The sequence below is a fragment of the Cygnus olor genome, chromosome 25 (genome assembly GCF_009769625.2).
Source record: "Cygnus olor isolate bCygOlo1 chromosome 25, bCygOlo1.pri.v2, whole genome shotgun sequence".
NCBI classification, from domain to species: domain Eukaryota; kingdom Metazoa; phylum Chordata; class Aves; order Anseriformes; family Anatidae; genus Cygnus; species Cygnus olor.
Genome location: NC_049193.1, coordinates 4,667,409 through 4,689,457, shown reverse-complemented (window position 1 = coordinate 4,689,457; position 22,049 = coordinate 4,667,409). Strand labels below are relative to the sequence as shown.

General features: G+C 54.4%; 4 protein-coding genes and 2 gene segments (V, D, J or C); 3 read left to right on the top strand and 3 right to left on the bottom strand.

Annotated features, from left to right (window-relative positions):
* Positions 1-756: 756 nt before the first annotated feature.
* On the bottom strand, positions 757-21,618 carry LOC121059543 (feather keratin Cos1-1/Cos1-3/Cos2-1-like). The gene is made up of 2 exons (XM_040536416.1): positions 21,603-21,618; positions 757-1,504 (listed from the first exon to the last, which is right to left on the bottom strand). Exon 2 carries the CDS (start codon positions 1,481-1,483, stop codon positions 1,178-1,180), a length of 306 nt encoding a protein of 101 aa, XP_040392350.1. The 5' UTR covers positions 1,484-1,504; positions 21,603-21,618; the 3' UTR covers positions 757-1,177.
* LOC121059533 lies at positions 5,190-6,402 on the top strand. The segment is given in 2 exon segments: positions 5,190-5,273; positions 5,770-6,402. Coding segments are annotated over 2 exon segments (390 nt in total).
* Positions 9,212-10,358, top strand: LOC121059467 (immunoglobulin kappa light chain-like). The gene is made up of 2 exons (XM_040536337.1): positions 9,212-9,487; positions 10,092-10,358. Exons 1-2 carry the CDS (start codon positions 9,212-9,214, stop codon positions 10,356-10,358), a joined length of 543 nt encoding a protein of 180 aa, XP_040392271.1.
* LOC121059518 (feather keratin Cos1-1/Cos1-3/Cos2-1-like) lies at positions 13,097-14,002 on the bottom strand. Its single transcript, XM_040536405.1, has 2 exons — positions 13,866-14,002; positions 13,097-13,493 (listed from the first exon to the last, which is right to left on the bottom strand). The coding sequence occupies exons 1-2, from the start codon at positions 13,962-13,964 to the stop codon at positions 13,158-13,160; spliced, it is 435 nt and encodes a 144-aa protein (XP_040392339.1). The 5' UTR covers positions 13,965-14,002; the 3' UTR covers positions 13,097-13,157.
* Positions 17,555-19,220, top strand: LOC121059466. The segment is given in 3 exon segments: positions 17,555-17,618; positions 18,064-18,431; positions 19,197-19,220. Coding segments are annotated over 3 exon segments (444 nt in total).
* Positions 20,896-21,952, bottom strand: LOC121059465 (feather keratin Cos2-3-like). Its single transcript, XM_040536335.1, has 2 exons — positions 21,917-21,952; positions 20,896-21,222 (listed from the first exon to the last, which is right to left on the bottom strand). The coding sequence occupies exons 1-2, from the start codon at positions 21,950-21,952 to the stop codon at positions 20,896-20,898; spliced, it is 363 nt and encodes a 120-aa protein (XP_040392269.1).
* Between the last annotated feature and the right edge of the window lie 97 nt (positions 21,953-22,049).

The window sequence follows — 22,049 nt, the reverse complement described above, 5'->3', positions numbered from 1 at the left end:
GAGCAGCGTGGGGGCATGCAAACTGCTTGCTGTCTTTGCACTGACCCAGCCCATGGGGGTGCAGGGTCCTCAGGGACTGGAGATTGCCATGTATGGTCCATTACGGCTAACACCAATGCTGACTTGTGAAGGGGGTCGGCCCTGCATGTGTGCCACCACCTGGGCCCTGCCAAGTGCTGTGTTGGGGGTGGTTGGGCCTCATGGGACACATGTTCCTGCCACACATGCCCATGTGTGCTGGCCATAGCCCCAAGGTGGGGCAAAAGAGGGGAGATGAAGGTGGAGTAGAAGCAGTGGGGCATCCCAGCACTTACTCCACCCATTCCCCACATGTGCCATCCATCTTCTGTCCCCACCTGCTTACCCAGCACAGCAGTGTCCTGAGCAAGAGGAAGCCCGTTCCTAAGAGCCTGCAGGGTGCCCAGCCTCCACAGCCTCCCACAGACTTGTAGCTTTTCCCGTGAGGACAGCAGAGGTTGTGCTCTCTGTTTTCAGGACAGGGGGAGCTGTGGGCAGAGACGCTGCAAGGCAAGGGTAGATTGCCCCTTGCTCTGTGAAAGCCAGGGATGTCTTCTTCAGCTCCAAGGGGCAGTGCCCAAGAGAGGACCCTCTGCAGCGTGTCGCAACATCCCATTCTTCTGGGAGTGGGGAAGAGACTCCTTAAACACCCATCTTGTACACACCAAGGGCAAAACCATTCTCCCTGGGCAGCTCAGGAGGGCATACGCAGAGGGAAGAAACATCTACAGCCAAGGCTGGGATGCAGAAATCTTTAATGAGTGTACAGAGGAAAAGCAGGTCACTCTGAGCAGAGGCCCTTCAGTGCAGGGATCTCCAGGACCAACTGAGAGGCAGCGTCTCTTGCCCATGGCGGAGATCATGCAGGGCATGTGTCTGCTGTTACCACAGTGGGAGGGCTGGATCTGAGGAGCCTCACAACCCAAGGGAGGAGAAGAGCACAAAGAAAAGGGAGAGAAGGAGGTAGGTGGAGGGATGGAAGGAGAGACATGGGCCATGTTTTCAGAAATCTCGGGGTAGCCCCTGGTCTGGCTCCTGCTGATGTCTGCCAGAGGAGGTGAGGAAGGTCAGTCATTCTGAAAGCAAGGACCTGAAGATTCCTCCTTCTATTGTCCAGCACCATGGTCGTGCTGGAACCCCAGGGCCACGGCCAGTGGCTTTAGCAGGGCAGGCACCTTCTGCCACAGTAGCGGCTGGAAATGCCCGAGAGGTCACAGCAGCCAGAGGTGATGGGGACTCCGTCACAGCTGAGGATGCTGCCAACGGCAGCGGAGGTGGAGGATCCCACAACGGTGTTCTGCGGGAAGGAGCTGAGGATGGGGCCGGGCAGGGTCACCACCACAGGAGAGGGCTCAATGACGACGGTGGAGTTCTGGCACTGCCTGACGCAGGGCTCATTGCAGCTGCTGGCCAGCGGGGTCGGGCCACAGGGCCGGCATGGCAGGCACTGGTTGTAGCAGGACATGTCTGGGGGCAGGACGTGCACCTGGGAGAGAGGGCAGAGAGGAAGCAGAGCACATGGGTAGATGAGGAGCAGCCCTGTTGCCCAAAACAAAGGAGTCAAGATGACTGCTGAGGGTGGATGTGGGGGCTCTACCAGGAGGCTCATAGTCTTCATCGCTTTGTCCTGACAGGGCCCTTCAAAGAGCAGCCTGAACCAATGAGACAATCCCGTAGCGCGTAATCCAAAAAGCTGCCTCAGCACCATGTCCCAGCCTCTCTCTACACAGAACAGCTCCCTCCACCCCTCTCCCATGGCAAGGAACTCCAAGGCCCAGCACAGCACTGAACCACCATCAGATGTGACGTCTATTGATGCAAGATCCCTTCTACTTCAGAAGAGGAGGAGAGAGGGCTTCAGACTCACCTGGTACCCAAGGAGGATGAGGCGAGAGAATTGGATGAGAGAGCAGGGAGCTGGGCTGCCTTTTATACTGGTACTTCATTGCCGCAGGCCCAGGGGCACCCTTGGCAGAGGTAACAATTTTCTGACAAGCTCATCTTGAACGCAAACCATTCCAACAAATGATATGGGCTGTGTGTTGGTTTCCTGCACTGCTGCCTTTTCATTTCCAGATCTAGGCCATGGCCATTCCGCAGCGATGGTTTCTTTAGAGTGCTGGGATGAAATGTCCAAGGATTTCTAGGGCAGGAATGCATCAGTGAGGGCAGAAGACTCACCAGAAGTGCTGGACGGGTCCCCTCTGATCATCTTCATGGCTCTCCTCTGGACCCACTCTAACAGGTCTATATGTTTCTCGTGCTGGGGGCCCCAAAGCTGAACACAGCACTCCAGGTGGGGTCTCAGTGAGGCAGAGCAGAGGAAACAAAGCTTCTTTCCTTGGCTAAATACTGCCTTTGATTTAGCTCTCCTAACTTACTCATCAGACAATGTCTCTGTATTCTTTCCAGGTTACCAGTCCTTGCTCCCACCTTCTATGGCCTTCTCTGTCATGTTTGAGTTTAGCCAGTTGCTCCATGTTCATCCACGCAGGTCTCCTGGCATTTTGCCTGACTCCGTCTTTGTTGGGATGCATCGCTCCTGAGCTTTGAGGAGGTGATCCTTGAATATTAACCAGCCTTCTTGGGCCCATCTCCCCTTCAGGGCTTTGTATCATGGTACACTGCCAAGCAGATGCCTGAGCAGGCCAAAGTCTGCTCTCCAGAAGTCCAGGGCATCAAGTCTGTTGTGCTTCCTCCTCGCTGCGCTCAGGATCCTCAATTCCACCATTCCACAGTCACTGCAGCCAAGGCTGCCCTTGAGCTTCACATTTCCATCAGCCCAGCTGCTATGGGAACGAGGTCCAGAATATAGCACCTCTCCTCATAGGCTCACCTTGTGCACTCACCTGAGGGCCTGGTTGCTTGTGTTCACACATCTGCTCTTGTCTTGTGACAACCTGTGTGCAGCTGGCTTTGTGTGAATGCACGTGGGTGCACAGATTTGTGCATGACTCCATGCAGGTATAGATGAGCACGTGCGTGCGTCCTTGTTTTCCCTTTATCACGAGGGAACGTGCACAGTGTCAGCACTCTCCCCTGCTGTGTGCATGAGTCCTGCAGGGGAGCAGGTTCCCAGGGTCAGAAGGAGCCTGAGAGCCACTGAACGGAGATGGCACCAGCCTGGCAAGAGATGTGTCCAGGAAAGAGGCACTGAAACACAGCTCCTTGCTCCTGAGCCCTCCTTTTCCTCACACTGCAACAATCGCCCTCTGGTACTGCCAACTTCAGGCCCCAGCAAGGACCGTATCAGGACAGTTTGGGTCCTTGGTTTAATTCAGGGTAACGATGTTTGGAGTGCCTCAGCGTGGCTGTCCATTGACCACCTTGGGATGTATAGGAGAAGCAGACTGCTGTGAGGCTCCTGCTAGTGCCTGTCAGTGAGGGATTTCTACCCCTGGACACTGCCAGGTCCTCCTGGGAGTCAGTGCCGGAGCCAGGCCCATCTCCTCACACCTGTCTATAAAGGCCTGCCAGCATTGTCTCAGAAATGCATCGCAGAGGGGACAGATTCCCATCCAGCCCATGTCACGCTGGTTCTCCTGAAGGCAAAGGGGCAGCTGTCGCTCCTCCACGTGTGGGATTTCACAGCAAAGGGATCACACAGTGCCAAGAGTAAACTGATCCCCCCCTTGCGCCAGAGGAATGCTCAGCATCTGGAGTGCTTCAGCATGGCTGACCATCACACACTACGTTCATAGTTCCTGGGAGCCCTTCCCAGAGGCCCTGACCAACAGCTTTGGCATGGACGGCACGTTCTGCCTGAGTAGCAGCTGGCAATGCCAGAGACATCCAGTCCTGCTGAATGCTTTCATTAAGGCCACGAGCAGTCAGGAAGGAGGGCACCCTTGGCCAGTTTGTGCATGGTCCCCAACCGGGGCACACAGGTGGTGACAGCGTAGGTCACAAGGGGGCTTCGGAGAATGCAGGAAGGCTGGAGAAGGGGGCTGACCAGAGCCTCAGGATGGTGCAAAGGAGCAAAGAAAAGGATTTTCCTCTTGGGCAGGAAGCACCCCCAGAGTAATGCGGGGTGGGGGCTGGCTGCCGAGGAAGCAGAGCCTCAGGAAAGGGTTTTGGGTGCAGGAGGCACCCAGCCACACACGAGCCAGCAGCGCGCCCTTGCAGCAGAGGCAGCCAAGGGCCTGCGGAGCTGGGGGGGTCAGGGGGTGCCCCGCAGTGCGTGGGGCCGGGCAGGTGGGGCGGGGGCGAGGCGGGGGCACAGCCACAGCCGGAGCCACGTGAGGGCGCTGCCGGTGCTTGGAAGTCCCCTTGCAGGGCCTGGAGTTAAACAGCACGGGCCCGAGGGAGCATCGGAACAGCCACGTTGGGTTTCCTCCGTTTTCTGCAGAGGTCACGTTTCAGGAGCTTGTTGTACAGGCTTTGTCCCAAGCCCAAATGCAGCACCTCTGGCGCTGAGATGACGTCCTGGCAATGCAACAAATGTCTGTGCTGGACACTGCCTCTAGTGACACCTTTTGGAACCTTGGATCTTGCCAAAGGACTGAGTCGTTGAGGAGTTTGCTGCACTAGTCAGCGCTGTTGAAGGTCTGCCCTTGGAGCAGGATTCACTCCTGTGTGTGTGTGCAGAGGTGCTGACTGCTGAGCAGAGGGCTGTGGTGGGGCGTCCTTCCCTGCCAGAGGGAGAGTGTGGCTCTACTTGGGGGTTGGGTGGAGGGGGGGAGGCAATCCCATCTCCATTGACAGCAGAGCTGGGTGCAGGCCTCTGTGTCTGGCCGGGTTCAGGATGGCAGGGGGAGGCCACTGGGGACACTTGCCCCTTGCTGGGGCTGCCCACCTGCCAGAAGGGGCAAAAAGAGGGAAGCACGCAGTGGCCATGTTGGTGTCCTTTTGCCTTACCGCTGACCAAGTGAAATGTCGCAGCCTTCACAGGCCTGCAGCTGTGAGCTAATGGCACAAGTGTGAAGCTCACGGTGCCGGAAAACCTGTGACTGGCAATGGGGAACCTGGGGCACAGCAAAGATTGGCTGGATTCCTTTCTGACTGCTTTAACCACTGGTCCATCCCTCTCTTGAGAGCCTTGCTGCGGCAGAGGTGTGCCCCAAGGAGCAGCAGGGGGAGAGCTTTGCTCCACCCTCTGTGCTGAGGTTCAGAGACTGCTTTGAGCTGGCAGAGGCAGAAGTGAACTCGCAAGCTTGAGCTCGCTTTTTCCAGGCACTCCGTGGGCACCCTGTGAAGGCGAGAGCGTGACATGGTCCTGCTTTTTCTGGCAGCCTTGATGGCACTGTCAGACTTTGGTGAGATGTGACATTCAGGAGGGCAAGCCAGGGGCAAGATGGCATCCCCTCATTTCTGGAGGGGGGAAATTGGAGTCCTGCCTCCCTGGAAGAACTGCAAGTGCTTTCTGTAGGGAGAGCAGGGCCTGAAGACCAGTACAGGAGACGGTCTGAAAGATGTCAGGGGCAACGAGTGTACAGGGATGAATGGGCATCTGCACGTTTCCTTTGCAGATGCCTAGCATTCTTACATGCATTGTTGATAGGTATGTGTGGACTCAAAGCCTGGTGAGGTACTGCTAAGAAGTCGGTAAGCTGGCAGACTTGGGTATGGGAATTAAACAGCATCTGCAGAAAGAAGAGTGCATGTGTACTTAGCTCAGCATTTTACAGCCCGTGAAAAGGGAGATGGAGAGAGGAGACAATGAGCAAGTTGGTGAAATGAGAGACACAGGAGAGAGAAGGGGAGAACAGATAGACCTTCGAGCAGTGCTGAAATGCTGTTCTGTCTTTGCAGGTCATGCACAGGACTCTGTGCTGCAGTTTGCACAAGAAACTGCCATCCGGGTGGGACACAATGCTACTCTGCACTGCAATTTCTCCACCAGCAGCTCTCTTCCCTACATCTTCTGGTATCAGCAGCGCCTGACCCAATCCCCTCAGTTCTTGCTGCAGGTGAGCAAGTCCAAGCCTCATGTGCATTCCGGGAGGATCTCCTCTGTGCTCTCCATGGAGAACTCCCAGGTGCTTCTCCACGTGCAAGATGCCAAGCTCCAGGACAGCGCTGTCTACCTGTGTGCACTGAGCCCACACTGGTGCCTGCAGCATGCAGCTTTATACAGGAAGGTGCGGGTGCTGTGAGGAGCAGCTCCCTCTCATCACAGTTTGCATGGAGCTCCGAGCTGAGCCTGCCCAGCAAGGACACGTGGGGCTTGTGGTGAGCCAGGTGTGAGTGGCAGCCCCTGCTCCTGATGCCTGGCAGTGTGGTTAGCATAACCAACAGTAAGGCAAATATCCATAATGTGGAAGGAGGCTGTTAATGTGCACCCCTGCCCCCTTGTCTCTCCCTCTCACTGGCCCCAGCATGTGGAGACACCCACCATTGTGGTGAGAAAGGGCATTAGTGTTATCCATCTAGTAATTCAACTAGTAATTTATTTGTAGTAAGTTTTAGGATTTTGTAGTAATTTTAGTATTTCTAGTAATTTCTTATGTAATAATAAATCTCTAGTTATAACCCCAACCTGTGGCCAGTCCTCCTTCTGCCAGGGATCCCTAAAGAACCTGCCAGTGCTCTGTAGTGCTGGGAGACAGACCTGGGTGTAGTCAGCAGGATCCTTCTGTTAGAATAATGAATGGTTCCCTTGATAAATGGGCCACACTGGGGAAGGGTTTTCTTGGAAATGGATGGCAAGATGCAAAGCAGGAATGGCTAAGGCCAAAACACCACAATCCAAATGCCTCAGGGAATGAATTTAATAAATGCAAAGATGCGTGTATGGTAAGGAAAGACAAAAGGAAGGAAGGAGTGTGCTGGTTGTTAGCTGCAACGTGGAAAATTGAGAAGGAATGGGCTGGAAGTTTAGAGGAAGAAAACAGAAGGTTGAAAAGGGAATATTCAGCCAAAGATACAGATGTTTTGGCTGTTGCAGAACAGTGCTTAGACGAAGTCGAGGACTTTTCAGCTTCTCACACTACCCTCCACCAAGGAGGCTGGAGGTGCAGATGAAGGTGGGAGGAGACACAACCGGGTAAAAAGTCCAGATTTGTTACCCGGTGTACTATGAGCCAATCCACACACATGGTCAAGAGATTGTTTATTTCAGAATAGTGCAAGTCTGGGTACCTGGTGGTTTCCCACAAACCTGGCAGCCCTTAAGACTTTCCGTTCAGCTTTCATAAAACCCCTTCTCGATACATTTGCATGTTTGTACATTCCCCACCCCTCCAAATGGTTACATGATTAGCACAGTGCTGCCATGACAGAATCATTCTGCGCATCCTCAGAGAGCAAGGGTCCCTTGTTGGACCGGGGTCTCCCAGCACAGGGGCGTGATTTTTCCTCTTGTACTTAGGATAGTACACGGTGAGTTCACATTAGAATACTCGTAATCTTTGTTTTCAGCTGTCTATTCATATTGCGTTGCTAGGTGATATATTCAAGAGCCAAATGGAGCCGAACTCTTCTTGAACAAGTAAAAGAACACAGGGCAATGTCCACAGTCTGGAACATGAAAATTTGAACTAGAAATTGTGACTTTAATTGCTTTTCTTGAGGGTGGATTGTGAATGTAGATGGATGCCAGCAAGAGTGGCCTTCCAGTACTGATTAAAATACCATTAGTTGGAGGTAACACAAGAAAGAAAAAGGGAATAGCATAGGCAAAGTTTTTTTCTGATGCTGGGAACCCTGAGTTATGGAGCTGTACTGGGACTGCCTGGGACAGAATTAACGTTCCCCACAGCAGCCCCTAGAGTGCTGTGCTCTGCACTTGGAGCTAGAACTCCACTGCCATCACACCAATGTTTGGGCAATTATGGAGCAGTGCTGGCACAGCATCAAGACACTTTCTCCAACCCCTTCAAAGCCAGGAAGTGGAGGGTGGGCAAGAGGAGGGAGGAGACATCGCCAGGGCAGCTGACCTAAACCAACCAAGGGGATATTCCATACCATGTGATGTCACACTCAGCAATTAAAGTTGGGAAAGGGGAAGGAAAGCGGGGAGCTCTCATTATGAAGACATCTGTCCTCCCAAATGACCGCTATGAGTATTGAGGCCCTGCTTCCCAGGAGATGGCCAAACATCACTTTTTGAGGGGAAGTAGAGAATAATTTTCTTTTCTCTCTGTGCTTCCGTGCGGCCCTTGCTTATTTTTCTCTCTCAGTGACATTTCTCGTCACTGAATCTCCCCTTGTTCCCCCAGCAGAGTCATTTCCGGCAGCTCTGTTCTTTCGGGGCTGGGAGGTGCTTTTCTGACTCTCTCTCCCGCAGCAAACAGGAGGGTCGGTCTCAGCATGCACCGCGGGTATCTCGTCCTCACTGCCTTCCTGGGGCAACTGCTGGGTAAGTGCTGGCTTTTAATCAAGACATAAATCTTCTTTCCCCAGGAAGCCCTCATCAGCCTTACCAGGTTTATGTGGGGACCAACTCTTGAATCACAGGGAAAATGTTGGTAATGTTGGCTCCCATTTCTGGTTCTTGGACTGGTTCCTTCAAGATGCTGTTATTCTTCAAAATGAGAAGAAAACACAGAGAGGAGAGACCTGAAGCGCGTCTCCTGCTTCTCTCGTCCTTTCATTCCATCTCTTTTCTGCCTCTCTCTTCTGGTCCACCTACTGTCACCAGAGAAGATGTCATTGGTCTCTGCAGTCCCTCATTTCTCCCTTTCCTATAGAAAAAGCCAGATTGTGTCCAGGTGGATACAGGGACATTAAAGCTCTCCTCCCATGGACATTACCAGGGTGTCCAGTCTGTCTTCTGCCTGATGTGTTCCTGCCATGGCCTCCAATGTCCTCCTGCTTGTCTGCACAGCCAGGGCTCCCTCCTGCCACCACTCACCTCAGCCTTGTTTATATTGGTGGGACTTAGAGGCCCCTGAGATGACGGGTATGAGGAAGCAGGTTGAACCTTTTCCCAGTAGCTGCATGGGCGCCTCAACCTGCTGGGGGATGCTGGACCCAGCACACAAAGCCAGGCATGACAGGCTGTGCCCTGGTCCTCTGGGCAGAAGGAGAGCAGGCAGGAGGAGCAGGCACACAGCACAGCTCTCACAGGGTCAGCTCTGGCCAGGGAGCTCTGAGCTCTGCCCCCAAACCACCTTGCTGTGGCCAGACCTCGGAACCTTTCAGCCCAGTAAAGGACAGGGAGACTTATCTCCCACAGGTCTGAATTCACTCCTCTTTGGCTGCCTGGAGATTTCCCCACAGAGCTGCTGACCTTCTCTTTCTTCCAGAAACCATGGGACAGGTGTCCGTCACCCAGCAAGAAGGACAAGTCACCGTGGAGCAGGGAAACACCTTCCAGACCAATTGCACATACAAGACCTCCAGCTTTAATGGTTTGCTCTGGTACCAGCAGAAGAAGGGACAAGCCCCTCAGCTGATTTCCTATCAAGCAGGAAAGGGCACCAAGCAGAAGGACCGTTTCACCACGGAGCTGAACACTGACGAGAAACACAGTGTTCTGCGGCTGAAGGAAGTTGAGCTTTCTGACAGCGCCTTGTACCTCTGTGCTGTGAGTGACACCCTGGTGCAGGGAGCTGCCCTGGCTGAGCAACAACCCCGGATGGGGAGGGGATGTGTCTGTGCAAGGCAGAGCTCTGGGATGGGGCCCTCAGCTCTCCCCTGGCTGCGCTGCTTCCCCTGTGCACTCCAAGATCTGACAGCCAGATACTCTTTCCCAAAGGGGCTGGTGTCTGTGGCTGTGCAGAGAGGGCTGACCCCAACTGACTGACCTGGACCGCAGGGCTCTACTTTTCTCCCTTCGCGGGCTGTCAGAATAGGGCAGAGCCTACTGGGAAATAAGACTCCCCTGGGGGATTGCTCTCAGCCCCTCAGCCCCAGCGTGAGTAAATTCCTGCCAGCCCATGATAAAGCAGCTTGCTTTGAGCCCTGGTCAGCCCAGCGCAGAGACCCCTAGAAGTAGTCCTGACAGAGATTTGCAGGGTTCTTCTCTCTCTTCAATGAGTCAGTCAATAAACTGGATTTGTATCCCAGCCACCAGGTTTTCTCCAGACCTTCAGCCAGTTCATGTCCAAAGCCTGTGCCTAAGGGACAGAACAAATAGAGCAGCCCTTAGTGCCAAAGGCCCAAGAGCTCTCCATGTTCATCACCGTAAGCAATCAGAGCAAGAGATAAATGAAGACCTACAGCCCACTGAGTTCGTTGACGTCTCCTCAGGGGAGCTGGAGGCATGTGTGATCATCCTCAGCCCCTGCACAGGGAGCAGTGTCATAGTGACCAGCTCCTGCGGCAGTGGGGCATTGCATGTCTGGGACAAGCTGGGTGTCCTGCAGGCTGCAAATGCCGAGACCTGGCAGGAGAAACGAGACTGTGCTGATGAAGCTTCCTCCATCTCACAAAGCATGCTCAATGTGGTGTTTTGATGTCCTCAGACTTGAGGAAACTCTTTTGTCTGCTTGCAAGAGCAAGAAGCAAAGCAACCCGGAGAAAGAAAAGCTTGGCCCAGGCAGCTCCCAGCAGGGGGCAGCCATGGGCCCTCTTTCCTCTGTGCTCTCGGGGAAGGCAGCACCAGGCTCAGCCTTGTCTCAGCAGGGGTCTGATCTACCCCCGGGATCATTGCCCCAAGGATTCTCTGGACACATTGAACACCTCTGCAGGAACAATGCCTTCCCTCCTGTTCTTGTCTGGGAACATGGCTGGAGCTGATCTAACAGCTGTTAAATTCCAGGTTGAGAATCGGAATGATGCAATTAATATTGGAATAAAAATGTTCCATCAAGGAAAACATTTAAAACTTCTTTCTCATCATCTCCTTCTGAGCTTTCCGTGAACCTGTTCAGAAAAAGCTGAACTGGGAAATGTAGAGAATAAAAATACTTCTTAAATTTCATTTATTTTTTGTTTCTTTTGCAACATTCTGAAGCTTAATTTCTCTTCACTTTGATTGAAAAAACAATCACTGGGTTGATACTGATGATAGTGTAGAGCAGTGTTTCTGTTGTCTGGCTGGTATTTTTATGGGTTGGGAGCTTCTTTTACGCAGAAAATTATTTTCCGTAATACAGCACTGTGGGAAACAAAGAAATCTTTCACTAGCAATGAAAAAAAAATAATATTTCTTTTCAAAGATGAAATAAAAAATAAAAATAAAACGCTAATATTTCTAATGAAAGACCGTAATTTGTAGCTCACTTCCAGGAGGGTCATGAAGTGAAGAGTGGGTGGATGGATGCCTGGAGAAGGATGGACGGCTGTTTGTATGGCTGTCTCTATGGAAGTAGAGTGTGAGGGAGAGAGGGCAGATGGAGGGAAAATGAGAGATCAAGAGAGGCCATGAGAGGCAAGGATGAGGCTTTTTGTTGACGTTTACTGCTGCTCTTATTGCAACATGAAACCTCAGTCTGACATCATCCCCTTCTGAAACCTTAGAGCCATGGCAAAGGAGAACAGGACCTTTGGGACTGAATTCATTCTTCTGAGCTTAACAGACCATCCCGGCTGGCACATCATCCTCTTTGTCATTACCTTCTCCTCATCTCTCTGAAGGCTATGGGGAATGGCCCCCCTTTGTCACTGTGGGGAGCGACCAGCCCCCGAGTAGCCCAATGCACTTTTTCCTCAGCCCGCTCACCTTCTTGGAGAACTTGCACTCCACCACCATTGCTCCCCAAACACTGGAGACTTTCCATGTCATCAGGTGAACCATTTGTGTTTCCAGCTGCCTGGCATAGACATTTTTTCCCCTTCTCCAGGGTATCACTGAGTTTCTCATCTTCACAATGTTGCTCTCCGATTGCCACGCACGAGGCATTGCATTACACCTCAGTCATGAGAAAGAAACTCTGCTTCCTGCTCTCCTTCGGAGCACGGGGGTACCAGGAACACCATTGTCTGTTTCTGCTCTGGTGCTGGGCCTCTTCTGAGCTTGGCCTGTGGGGCTATAATGCTGAGCAAGATCCTTGACTGTATCCAAACACTTTCCCTGTTCCTTTGTCTTTCACTCACCTGGATATCTGCACCCACAGAATGTCTTTTCTGGAGCATGGTGGGGCTGTGCCACCTACGGGGCCTCTGAGTTCCAGGGCCTGATGAAAGCTGATCCATGCTTGGGGAAAAGAAAGCAAGACCGAGCAGCCATGAGTGTCTAGGCATCAGTCCCTGTCCTGGGCCTGCCTTCATAAAAAAGGAGTTAGGTTCACAGGGACTGGGGGCTCCAGTGTGTGGCCTGATGTGACTGGTAGCAGTACGAACTTGGGGATCCCCTCAGCCCTACACATCTTGGCAACAGCTGGGCCATGCCAGATGCTGTACTAAAGGGTGATAGGGATGCACAGGGAAGCTCTACCTGCTCTCCATGCCCAGACATGATGCCCATGTTCAGATGGTGGAAGAAAGGTGAAAGTGGAGTAGAGACAATTAACCATTCTCAGTTTCTGCAATCCTTTGGGATCATCTTTGTCTGAGCCTCCATCCCCAGCACAGCTCCACCCAAAGCAAGAGGAACACTCTTCCCCAAGAGCTGGGGCCTCCAATGTCAACAGCACTTGTCTAGGCGGAGACGTCACAAGTCAAGGACTGGTATCCATTGGCTGTGGAAGAACTAGGCATGTCTTCCTCAGCTTCAACAGATAGTGCCTGAAAGATGAATTGCTGCAGTGTGTACCACCCTCCAGTGCCTAGGGGAATGGAGCAGTGCCCCCAGCCTGTTCCCACTAAGGAATGGTTTTCTCTCTTGGCCATCTGTATGCAGAGGAAAAGACCACACAGGGACACACTCAGGGTTGCTGCAAATGTTTATCAAGTGTCAGGAGGGAAATGAGTTGACTCCAAGAGGAGGCCCCGAGATCGTAGCACAGCAGGCATAGACAAAAAAAATCTGTTCGGCTTTTCCAATGGCAGACTTGCAACAGGGCATCAATTGACCTGGCCCACAGGTGGAGAGGGGTAGCAGGTCACTCCAGGCTGGTTTCTGGGGGCCTCACGGAAAGCAGAGGGCAACAAAGAAAAGAAAGAAAAAGAGTGTGTGGAAATCAGGATAGGTATACATCGGCCATGTAGTCATAGAATCCAGGCTGGCCCCTTCCTGCCTGTCTTTACAGGACAAGCCAGAGATGGTCAGGTCCTCTTAAAACAACAGCACGAGGTCTGTTCTTCTGTCCATTTTTGTCCAGCAGCATGTTCTGAGTTCCTGGGGTCCTGGTCTGGGGCACTGTCTGGCATCTTTAGCAGGGGCGGCACCTGCTGCCACAGTAGCGGCTGGTAATACAGGAGAGGTCACAGCACCCAGAGTTGATGGGGACTCCGTCACAGCTGAGGATGCTGCCAACGGCGGCGGAGGTGGAGGATCCCACAACGGTGTTCTGCGGGAAGGAGCTGAGGATGGGGCCGGGCAGGGTCACCACCACGGGAGAGGGCTCAATGACAATGGTGGAGTTCTGGCACTGCCTGATGCAGGGCTCATTGCAGCTGCTGGCCAGCGGGGTCGGGCCACAGGGCTGGCATGGAAGGCACGGCCGGCACTGGTCGTAGCAGGACATGTCTGGAGGCAGGACGTGCACCTGGGAGAGAGGGCAGGGAGGAAGCAGAACATGGGCATGCATGAGGAACAGCCTGTCACCACACCCCGAGGGAACCAAGGCACAGGCAGTGCTGTGAGCTGGAGGCTGTGCAGGGATGTGCCAGGGCTTCTTGGCCTCTTCCTGCCAGAGCTCAAAAAGAACCACCAGAGCCTGGCTACACTCTAGGCTCCAGCCCAGGAGCCATCATACTAAAGGCCCAGACTTCCTCCATGGCAAACCTACCCCTTGACTCTCCCACAACCAGCAGCCCCAAGATTTGGCACGGAACACAGGTGATAGCAGCTGAAAGGTCCATGGAACTGAGTCCTGCTTTTGGAGAATGAGGGGGACAAGGAGGGGCTTCACACTCACCTTGTTCCCAAGGAGAAGAAGGCCAGAGAAGTGGATGAGAGAGCACGGAGCTCGGCTGGCTTTTATAGTGGGACTTAGCTGCCCCATGTCCAGAGGCATCCCTTGAAGCAGGGACTACTTTCTGACAAGCTACTCGTGCATGCAAAACATCCCACCTAATGATATGGGATGTGCGTTGCCTTCCTGTGATGCTGCTTTTCATTTCCTGCTTTATGCCCTTTCCCCAAAGAAGGCAACTTCTGAGTGGCAGGTAGGGAGGCCCAAGTATTTCCAGGCAACACCAGTCATTTTGGGCAGAAGACTCAGCTCATGTGCTGGAAGAGTCCAGGAAAGGCAAATGAGGTCAGCTTGGGTGACTCCCTAGGGGCTCTCTGGGGCCCTTTTGGCTACAGGTGACCCAGCTCCTGCCTGTGACCCTACCCCTCCTGACACTGCCCTCAGGGAAAATCTGCTGGCCTGTTTGCCTCCTCCTGCTCTGACCCAGGGATATCTGTATTGGGGGAGAGGTTGTGCAGGGCCCTTTCTGGATCACAAAAGAAAGGCCCAACAGGACGTTGTCTGTTTTAGTTAGAAGGAATAAGAAGATGAATGCAGACAGAAAGTAAACCTTTCATGGGCAGGTGACCCTGCCTTCTACCAGCATCGGACAGAGCCGGGTGGGTTTTCCCAAGACACACAGTGCAGATCCTGTCCATAGAGAATTCCTTCTTCACTCCCATAACTTCATGCCTTTCAGTTATTGTTTTAAAAAATAAATAAAATCGTACACCTCCCCTTTACATGATGCAAGCTTCTTTCTGTCATGACACCCACCAGTGATCAGTAGGGGCACTCCAGCACTTTCCCTTACCACTGCTACTCAGGCTAACAAATGGGATTCTCAGGCCTCAAGTGAAAGGCCCAAGAAAGCTGACGTCGTCTTGTCAAGAGCCCTGGCTCCAGTGCCTTCTGCAAGGCTCCCAGTCCACCTCCCCTCTCTACCACGTCAAACCATGTACTTTGACCAAATGCTGTCCAGAATCTTTGCTGCACACTGTGTCACCTTCATGCACATGTTCCTCTCTTGTGGGCACTTGCCTGTACTGGGGCTGCCTGGGACACAGTTAACATTCCCCACAGCGGCCCCTAGATTGATGTGCTCTGCGCTTGGAGCTAGAACAGCATTGCCATCACACCAACGTTGGGGCTATAGTGGAGCAGTGCTGGCACAGCATCAGGACTCTCTCCAAGCCCCCCAAAGCCAGGAGGTAGGGGGTGGGCAAGAGGTGGGGAGGGGACATCACCAGGGCAGCTGACCTAAACCAACCAAAGGGATATTCCGTACTCGAACACTCAGCAGTAAAGATGTGAAAGGGGAAGGAAAACCAGGGGTGGGCATATTGAGTCTGTGCTTCCAAACACATGGACAAACATTACTTGCTGATGGGAAGTGGAGAATAAATTTTTCTCAATTTGTTTCAAAATGGCCTTCGCTCATTGTTTTTTTTTCTTCTTCTTCTTTTATCTTCTTCTCTTTTTTTCCTTTAATTATGTTATCCCTATGTCAACTTTTAAGCCCTTTAGCTTAAATCACATTCTCTCCCCACAGCTTCCTTTCAGCAGGGGGTGTGAGAGAGCTGTGTGGTGGACTTTAGTTGGCCATCAGTGTGAAACTACGACAGCCTGTGTGTTGCACTGGTGCAAGTGTCTGTGGGTGCAGTCTTGCATGATTCCACACAGGTGTGCATGAGCAGGTGTGTGTCTGTGAGAACTGTGTGGCCCCCCTCACAAGAAAATGGGCTGGTCACCACAGGGCATTCTCCACTGCTCTGTCCATGAGCTCCAGAGAGCAGCCAGGGCAAGAAGGAACCTGAGAACAGCTGAGCAATCACAGAACAAACCCAGCCCAGAAGTGCCCACAGCACACATGCTGAGATGCGGCCTTCTGTATCTGTAGCCCACTGCCTCCTGACCCTAGGAAGTTCACTGCCAATTTCAGTCTCCAACAAGGATGGGCCCACAACAGTTTGGATCCTTACTTCAGTTCTGTAACACAAGATTCAGAGTGTAAGAGCATGGTGGCGGTCACCCCTCCCTGCCTGTCCAGACCAGCACACAGCTGCACTTCCCATGGCTAGAGAGATCAAAAGGATGGTGTTAGCTTTATGTACAGGGAGACAGGCTGAGAAATCCTGCCCTCTTCGAGCAGGCCCAGCCCTACGTAGATCTGCTGCCGGTGCGGTGTCAGTGGTGTCTGGGGTGGGACAGAGGTCCCCATAGGGAAACCAATGCCACACATACTTCTGTGACTCATGGGCCTGGAGCTGAGTCATGCAGGGGCTGAAACCTTGGGCAGAAGTGGCATTGAACCAGAGGAACATGGGTCCTATTTACCCTGAAGGCGGTCATTCGGACTGCTCAGGAAGCATGGGGCAACGTGCACAGTCACCACATCTCAGCCTTGGAGGGATGCTGTTGACAGATCACTGTTTCTGTTAATTCCCACTGTGACCCTTGATCACATACCGATATCATTCATGACATCAAAAGCGGGTGGAGGGAACAGCACTCATGCACACTGCTGCTCATGTAGAAAGATGCATGAACTCATGGGTGCACTCACAGACACTCCTGGATGCATACTGAAGTATATTTGGGCACACACAGACAGGTACGTGTGCACACAGCGAAGAAAGCAAATGCTGCTCTCCTGAACTCCAGGGTTCTGATCTGACTTTCTCCTGTCTCTGAAGGAACATCCTGGCTTGCTGAGGCCCTGCTGTGTTTTTCCTCCAGAAGATATCGAGTGGTGGAAGACCATGAATCCTGAGCAGCAAGTCCATCTCCTCCTTCCTCCTGCCCCTGGTATCTTCCCTCAGGGGTGAGGGGAAGGTCTACAGAGTGGTTTCTTTTGTTGCTGCTGGGTTTGTCTGAGAGCTGAGAGCTACTGCTCTTCATTCTGGACTCAGCCATCTACCTCTTGATCCAGACTGGGAATACACTTGTGATGGTGGAGCCCAACCAGCCCTTGCATTCTGTCTTTGGAAACCTCCCATTCACTGACATGTGCCACATCTTGGTCAGGATGCCTCTTATGCTTTTAGATGCCTTCTCTGCAGATAGGACAATTTACTTTTCCAGCTGTGTGCTCTGGCTCCTCTTCCTCCACTAGTTGGCCTAAACTGGGATGTCCTCTTCACACTCATGGCCTATTACTAAGGTGTGTGCATCTACCACCCACTGCAGTACTCCAGTTTGGTGGGAGGCCTGTGGGCTGAGCTCCTGCTCCCCTCCTTGGCACAAGTGGCGCTCACCCTTCGTTTGCCCTGCTCTGGCCCTACACAATCACAGCTTCTTCTGGGACTTGCTATCTGTCATGCAGCTGGCTTCTGCAGAGAGCTTCTGGACTGGTGTGCTCCTTGACTCCAACAGCACCACCAGTTTTCCTGTCCTCCTTGAGCTCCTGCAGGGTGCTCCTTTCCCCGCCGATCCGCACACGCCTCCGCGTCCCGGGCTGGGCTGCAGGACGGGCACAGCCCCGCTGGCAGCAGCCCAAGCCCTGCCCGCCCACAGGCGCCCAGCACTCGCAGCCCGGGCCAGCCCCCGAGCGGCCCCGGGGCGGAGCTGGCGGCGCCGGGCGGCGGCGGCGGGGAGGAGGCGGCGCGGGCGGAGCAGAGCCGGGGCTGGCGGGGGCAGCGCGGCGCGGGCGGTGGAGCGGCGGGATGCGGCAGGGCCGGGCCGCAGGGCTGGCGGGGCTGGCCGCGGTGCTCCTGGGTGCGCGGGGCTGCCGGCGGCGGGGACGGGACGGGGGCTGCGGGGGACCGGGGCCGCCCTCGCTGCTGGCCCGCCGGCTTCTTACGGACCTCGCTCCCCTCTGTCCTCCCTCTGCAGCCATCCCGTCTGCCTCCAGCGAGCTCAGCCGGCCGTTCCCTCCCACCTTGCCTTGCTCCCTGCCTTCCTCCTCTCCTTTCGGCACACCCCCACTCATTCCTGCCTGCTTCCCTTCTCCTCCTGGCTCGGCTCGGACCCTCCTTCCAAACAGCCCTGCTCCGACCTGGTCCCCAAATAACCATTCCCGGAGAAATGCCTTTGTGTGTTTTCTTCTGAGAAAATGCTCCCATCAGCTGTCAACCGTTTCCTTTTCCCCTCTCCCCTTGTGTGATATTTTGGTGGCAGTAAAGCCCTTTTCTGAGTTTTCTCCTCCTTTTCTTCTTGGCAGTGGCTGCAGGCAGAGCCCAGGTGCAGCAGGAGCCGTGGGCAGAGACCAGGGATGGCACCGGCATCAACATCACCTGCTCACACCCCAACATCCAGACTGTCGACTCCATCCACTGGTACCGTCAGCTCCCAGGCCGAGGCCCCGCATTCCTCGTGAGGGCTTATAGTGGGTCCCAAGATGTGACGGACCTAGCAGGGCGGCTATCGGTGGCAGCAGACCGCCGGTCCAGCGCCCTGTGGCTCGCCCAGCCCCGGCTTCGGGACGCGGCGGTGTATTACTGCGCCCTGAGAGCCACGGGGAGAGGAGCCGGGGCTGCGGCCGGGCAGGAACCGTGGCGGGCGGTGCCGGGCGTGTGTGGCGGGGGCGAGGCAGGGGCAAAGCCCCCAGGGGGCGCTTCCGCTCCGCCCGCCGGGACACCTCGCCCCGCAGCCCCGGGGGGCCCCGCCAGGCCGGCCCCTCCAAGGCACTTCAGTTCTGCTGGAAGGGTCTGGAGCCTGGGTACAGCTGAACGGAGATGGCACCAGCCTGGCAGAGGCGTGTCCAGGGAAGAGGCACTGAAACACAGCTCCTTTCTCCTGAGCCCTCCTTTTCCTCACGCTGCAACAATCGCCCTCTGGTACTGCCAACTTCAGGCCCCAACAAGGACCGTATCAGGACAGTTTGGGTCCTTGGTTTAATTCAGGGTAACAGTGTTTGGAGTGCCTCAGCGTGGCTGTCCATCGACCACCTTGGGATGTATAGGAGAAGCAGACTGCTGTGAGGCTCCTGCTAGTGCCTGTCAGTGAGGGATTTCCACCCCTGGACACTGCCAGGTCCTCCTGGGAGTCAGTGCTGGAGCCAGGCCCATCTCCTCACACCTGTCTATAAAGGCCTGCCAGCATTGTCTCAGAAATGCATCGCAGAGGGGACAGATTCCCATCCAGCCCATGTCAGGCTGGTTCTCCTGAAGGCAAAGGGGCGGCTGTCGCTCCTCCATGTGTGGGATTTCACGGCAAAGGGGTTTGCTCAGCTTAGTGGGTGTCTCATCCAAGCTAAGCTGCCTTGTGCAAACACAGAAGCAGAATTCACCCACAGTTTTAGCCCTGGCAGTGCCATACCCTCACCTGGGCTAAACTGGTTACATTCTCTTGCAGCTGTGGCTGATTCCATTCCTCTGACACCAGGAAAGACAAAGGGTCTACCCCAGAACACCTTTGGCTCGTCTCTCTTGCCTGCATGGTTGATTCCTTCTGGACATGACAAGGCTGTACCAAGCAGGGCCATACGTGGATCTCTAAGGAAACAGCTCTGTAATCGAGCAGGGACAGGGTGCCCTGCTGATGGGAGCTGTTACAGAGGTAACCAGGCTGTAATGAGAAAGCGCAGACATCAGGGGGCTGCAAAGCACTGGCAGGAAAAATGTCTGCCAGCAGTCGAACTGGGCCTGGAAACAATGGGCATCCTTGAAGTGCAGCTGGGCACCAGAGAGCTGCAAACATCCTGAAGATAGCCTCTACATAACCAAAGGAAGAAACAGAGAAACAACCTCTTGCCTGAGGAGGAGCAAAACAGACGGTCAGGAAAAGTGGAAATGAGCATGAGGAAGTCCCTGTGAGTGCAGGCCCTGGGCAAAACTGAGGAAAGCTGCTGCCTGCTTGGGGGCAAGTGGGCAGCACAGAGCAGCGTGGGGGCATGCAAACTGCTTGCTGTCTTTGCACTGACCCAGCCCATGGGGGTGCAGGGTCCTCAGGGACTGGAGATTGCCATGTATGGTCCATTACGGCTAACACCAATGCTGACTTGTGAAGGGGGTCGGCCCTGCATGTGTGCCACCACCTGGGCCCTGCCAAGTGCTGTGCTGGGGGTGGTTAAGCCTCATGGGACACATGTTCCTGCCACACATGCCCATGTGTGCTGGCCATAGCCCCGAGGTGGGGCAAAAGAGGGGAGATGAAGGTGGAGTAGAAGCGTGGGGCATCCCTGCACTTATCTACCCATTCCCCCACATGTGCCATCCATCTTCTGTCCCCACCTGCTCACCCAGCACAGCAGTGTCCTGAGCAAGAGGAAGCCCGTTCCTAAGAGCCTGCAGGGTGCCCAGCCTCCACAGCCTCCCGCAGACTTGTAGCTTTTCCCGTGAGGACAGCAGAGGTTGTGCTCTCTGTTTGCAGGACAGGGGGAGCTGTGGGCAGAGACGCTGCAAGGCAAGGGTAGATTGCCCCTTGCTCTGTGAAAGCCAGGGATGTCTTCTTCAGCTCCAAGGGGCAGTGCCCAAGAGAGGACCCTCTGCAGCGTGTCGCAACCTCCCATTCTTCTGGGAGAAGGGAAGAGACTCCTTAAACACCCATCTTGTACACACGAAGGGCAAAACCATTCTCCCTGGGCAGCTCAGGAGGGCATACGCAGAGGGAAGAAACATCTACAGCCAAAGCTGGGATGCAGAAATCTTTAATGAGTGTACAGAGGAAAAGCAGGTCACTCTGAGCAGAGGCCCTTCAGTGCAGGGATCTCCAGGACCAACTGAGAGGCAGCGTCTCTTGCCCATGGCGGAGATCATGCAGGGCATGTGTCTGCTGTTACCGCAGCGGGAGGGCTGGATCTGAGGAGCCTCACAACCCAAGGGAGGAGAAGAGCACAAAGAAAAGGGAGAGAAGGAGGTAGGTGGAGGGATGGAAGGAGAGACATGGGCCATGTTTTCAGAAATCTCGGGGTAGCCCCTGGTCTGGCTCCTGCTGATGTCTGCCAGAGGAGGTGAGGAAGGTCAGTCATTCTGAAAGCAAGGGCCTGAAGATTCCTCCTTCTATTGTCCAGCACCATGGTCGTGCTGGAACCCCAGGGCCACGGCCAGTGACTTTAGCAGGGCAGGCACCTTCTGCCACAGTAGCGGCTGGAAATGCCTGAGAGGTCACAGCAGCCAGAGGTGATGGGGACTCCGTCACAGCTGAGGATGCTGCCAACGGCAGCGGAGGTGGAGGATCCCACAACGGTGTTCTGCGGGAAGGAGCTGAGGATGGGGCCGGGCAGGGTCACCACCACAGGAGAGGGCTCAATGACGACGGTGGAGTTCTGGCACTGCCTGACGCAGGGCTCATTGCAGCTGCTGGCCAGCGGGGTCGGGCCACAGGGCCGGCATGGCCGGCACTGGTCGTAGCAGGACATGTCTGGGGGCAGGACGTGCACCTGGGAGAGAGGGCAGAGAGGAAGCAGAGCACATGGGTAGATGAGGAGCAGCCCTGTTGCCCAAAACAAAGGAGTCAAGATGACTGCTGAGGGTGGATGTGGGGCTCTACCAGGAGGCTCATAGTCTTCATCGCTTTGTCCTGACAGGGCCCTTCAAAGAGCAGCCTGAACCAATGAGACAATCCCGTAGCGCGTAATCCAAAAAGCTGCCTCAGCACCATGTCCCAGCCTCTCTCTACACAGAACGTCTCCCTCCGCCCTTCTCCCATGGCAAGGAACTCCAAGGCCCAGCATAGCACTGAACCACCATCAGATGTGATGTCTACTGATGCAAGATCCCTTCTAGTTCAGAAGAGGAGGAGAGAGGGCTTCAGACTCACCTGGTTCCCAAGGAGGATGAGGTGAGAGAATTGGATGAGAGAGCAGGGAGCTGGGCTGCCTTTTATACTGGTACTTCGTTGCCGCAGGCCCAGGGGCACCCTTGGCAGAGGTACCAATTTTCTGACAAGCTCGTCTTGAATGCAAACCATTCCAACAAATGTTGTGGTCTGTGTTTTGGTTTCCTGCACTGCTGCCTTTTCATTTCCAGATCTAGGCCACGGCCATTCCGCAGCGATGGTTTCTTTAGAGTGCTGGGATGAAATGTCCAAAGGATTTCTAGGGCAGAATGCATCAGTGATGGCAGAAGACTCACCGAAGTGCTGGACGGGTCCCCTCTGATCATCTTCATGGCTCTCCTCTGGACCCACTCTAACAGGTCTATATGTTTCTCATGCTGGGGGCCCCAAAGCTGAACACAGCACTCCAGGTGGGGTCTCAGTGAGGCA

Excerpts from the sequence above, each read along its gene's own strand:
- LOC121059543 (XM_040536416.1), bottom strand. The coding sequence starts at position 1,483 with ATGTCCTGCTACAACCAGTGCCTGCCATGCCGGCCCTGTGGCCCGACC.
- LOC121059467 (XM_040536337.1), top strand. The coding sequence starts at position 9,212 with ATGGGACAGGTGTCCGTCACCCAGCAAGAAGGACAAGTCACCGTGGAG. Across the intron at positions 9,488-10,091 it reads GCGCCTTGTACCTCTGTGCT|CAATCAGAGCAAGAGATAAA; the intron begins GTGAGTGACACC and ends CATCACCGTAAG.
- LOC121059518 (XM_040536405.1), bottom strand. The coding sequence starts at position 13,964 with ATGCCTCTGGACATGGGGCAGCTAAGTCCCACTATAAAAGCCAGCCGA. Across the intron at positions 13,494-13,865 it reads TTCTTCTCCTTGGGAACAAG|GTGCACGTCCTGCCTCCAGA; the intron begins GTGAGTGTGAAG and ends CCTCTCTCCCAG.
- LOC121059465 (XM_040536335.1), bottom strand. The coding sequence starts at position 21,952 with ATGAAGATGATCAGAGGGGACCCGTCCAGCACTTCG. Across the intron at positions 21,223-21,916 it reads GGGACCCGTCCAGCACTTCG|GTGCACGTCCTGCCCCCAGA; the intron begins GTGAGTCTTCTG and ends CCTCTCTCCCAG.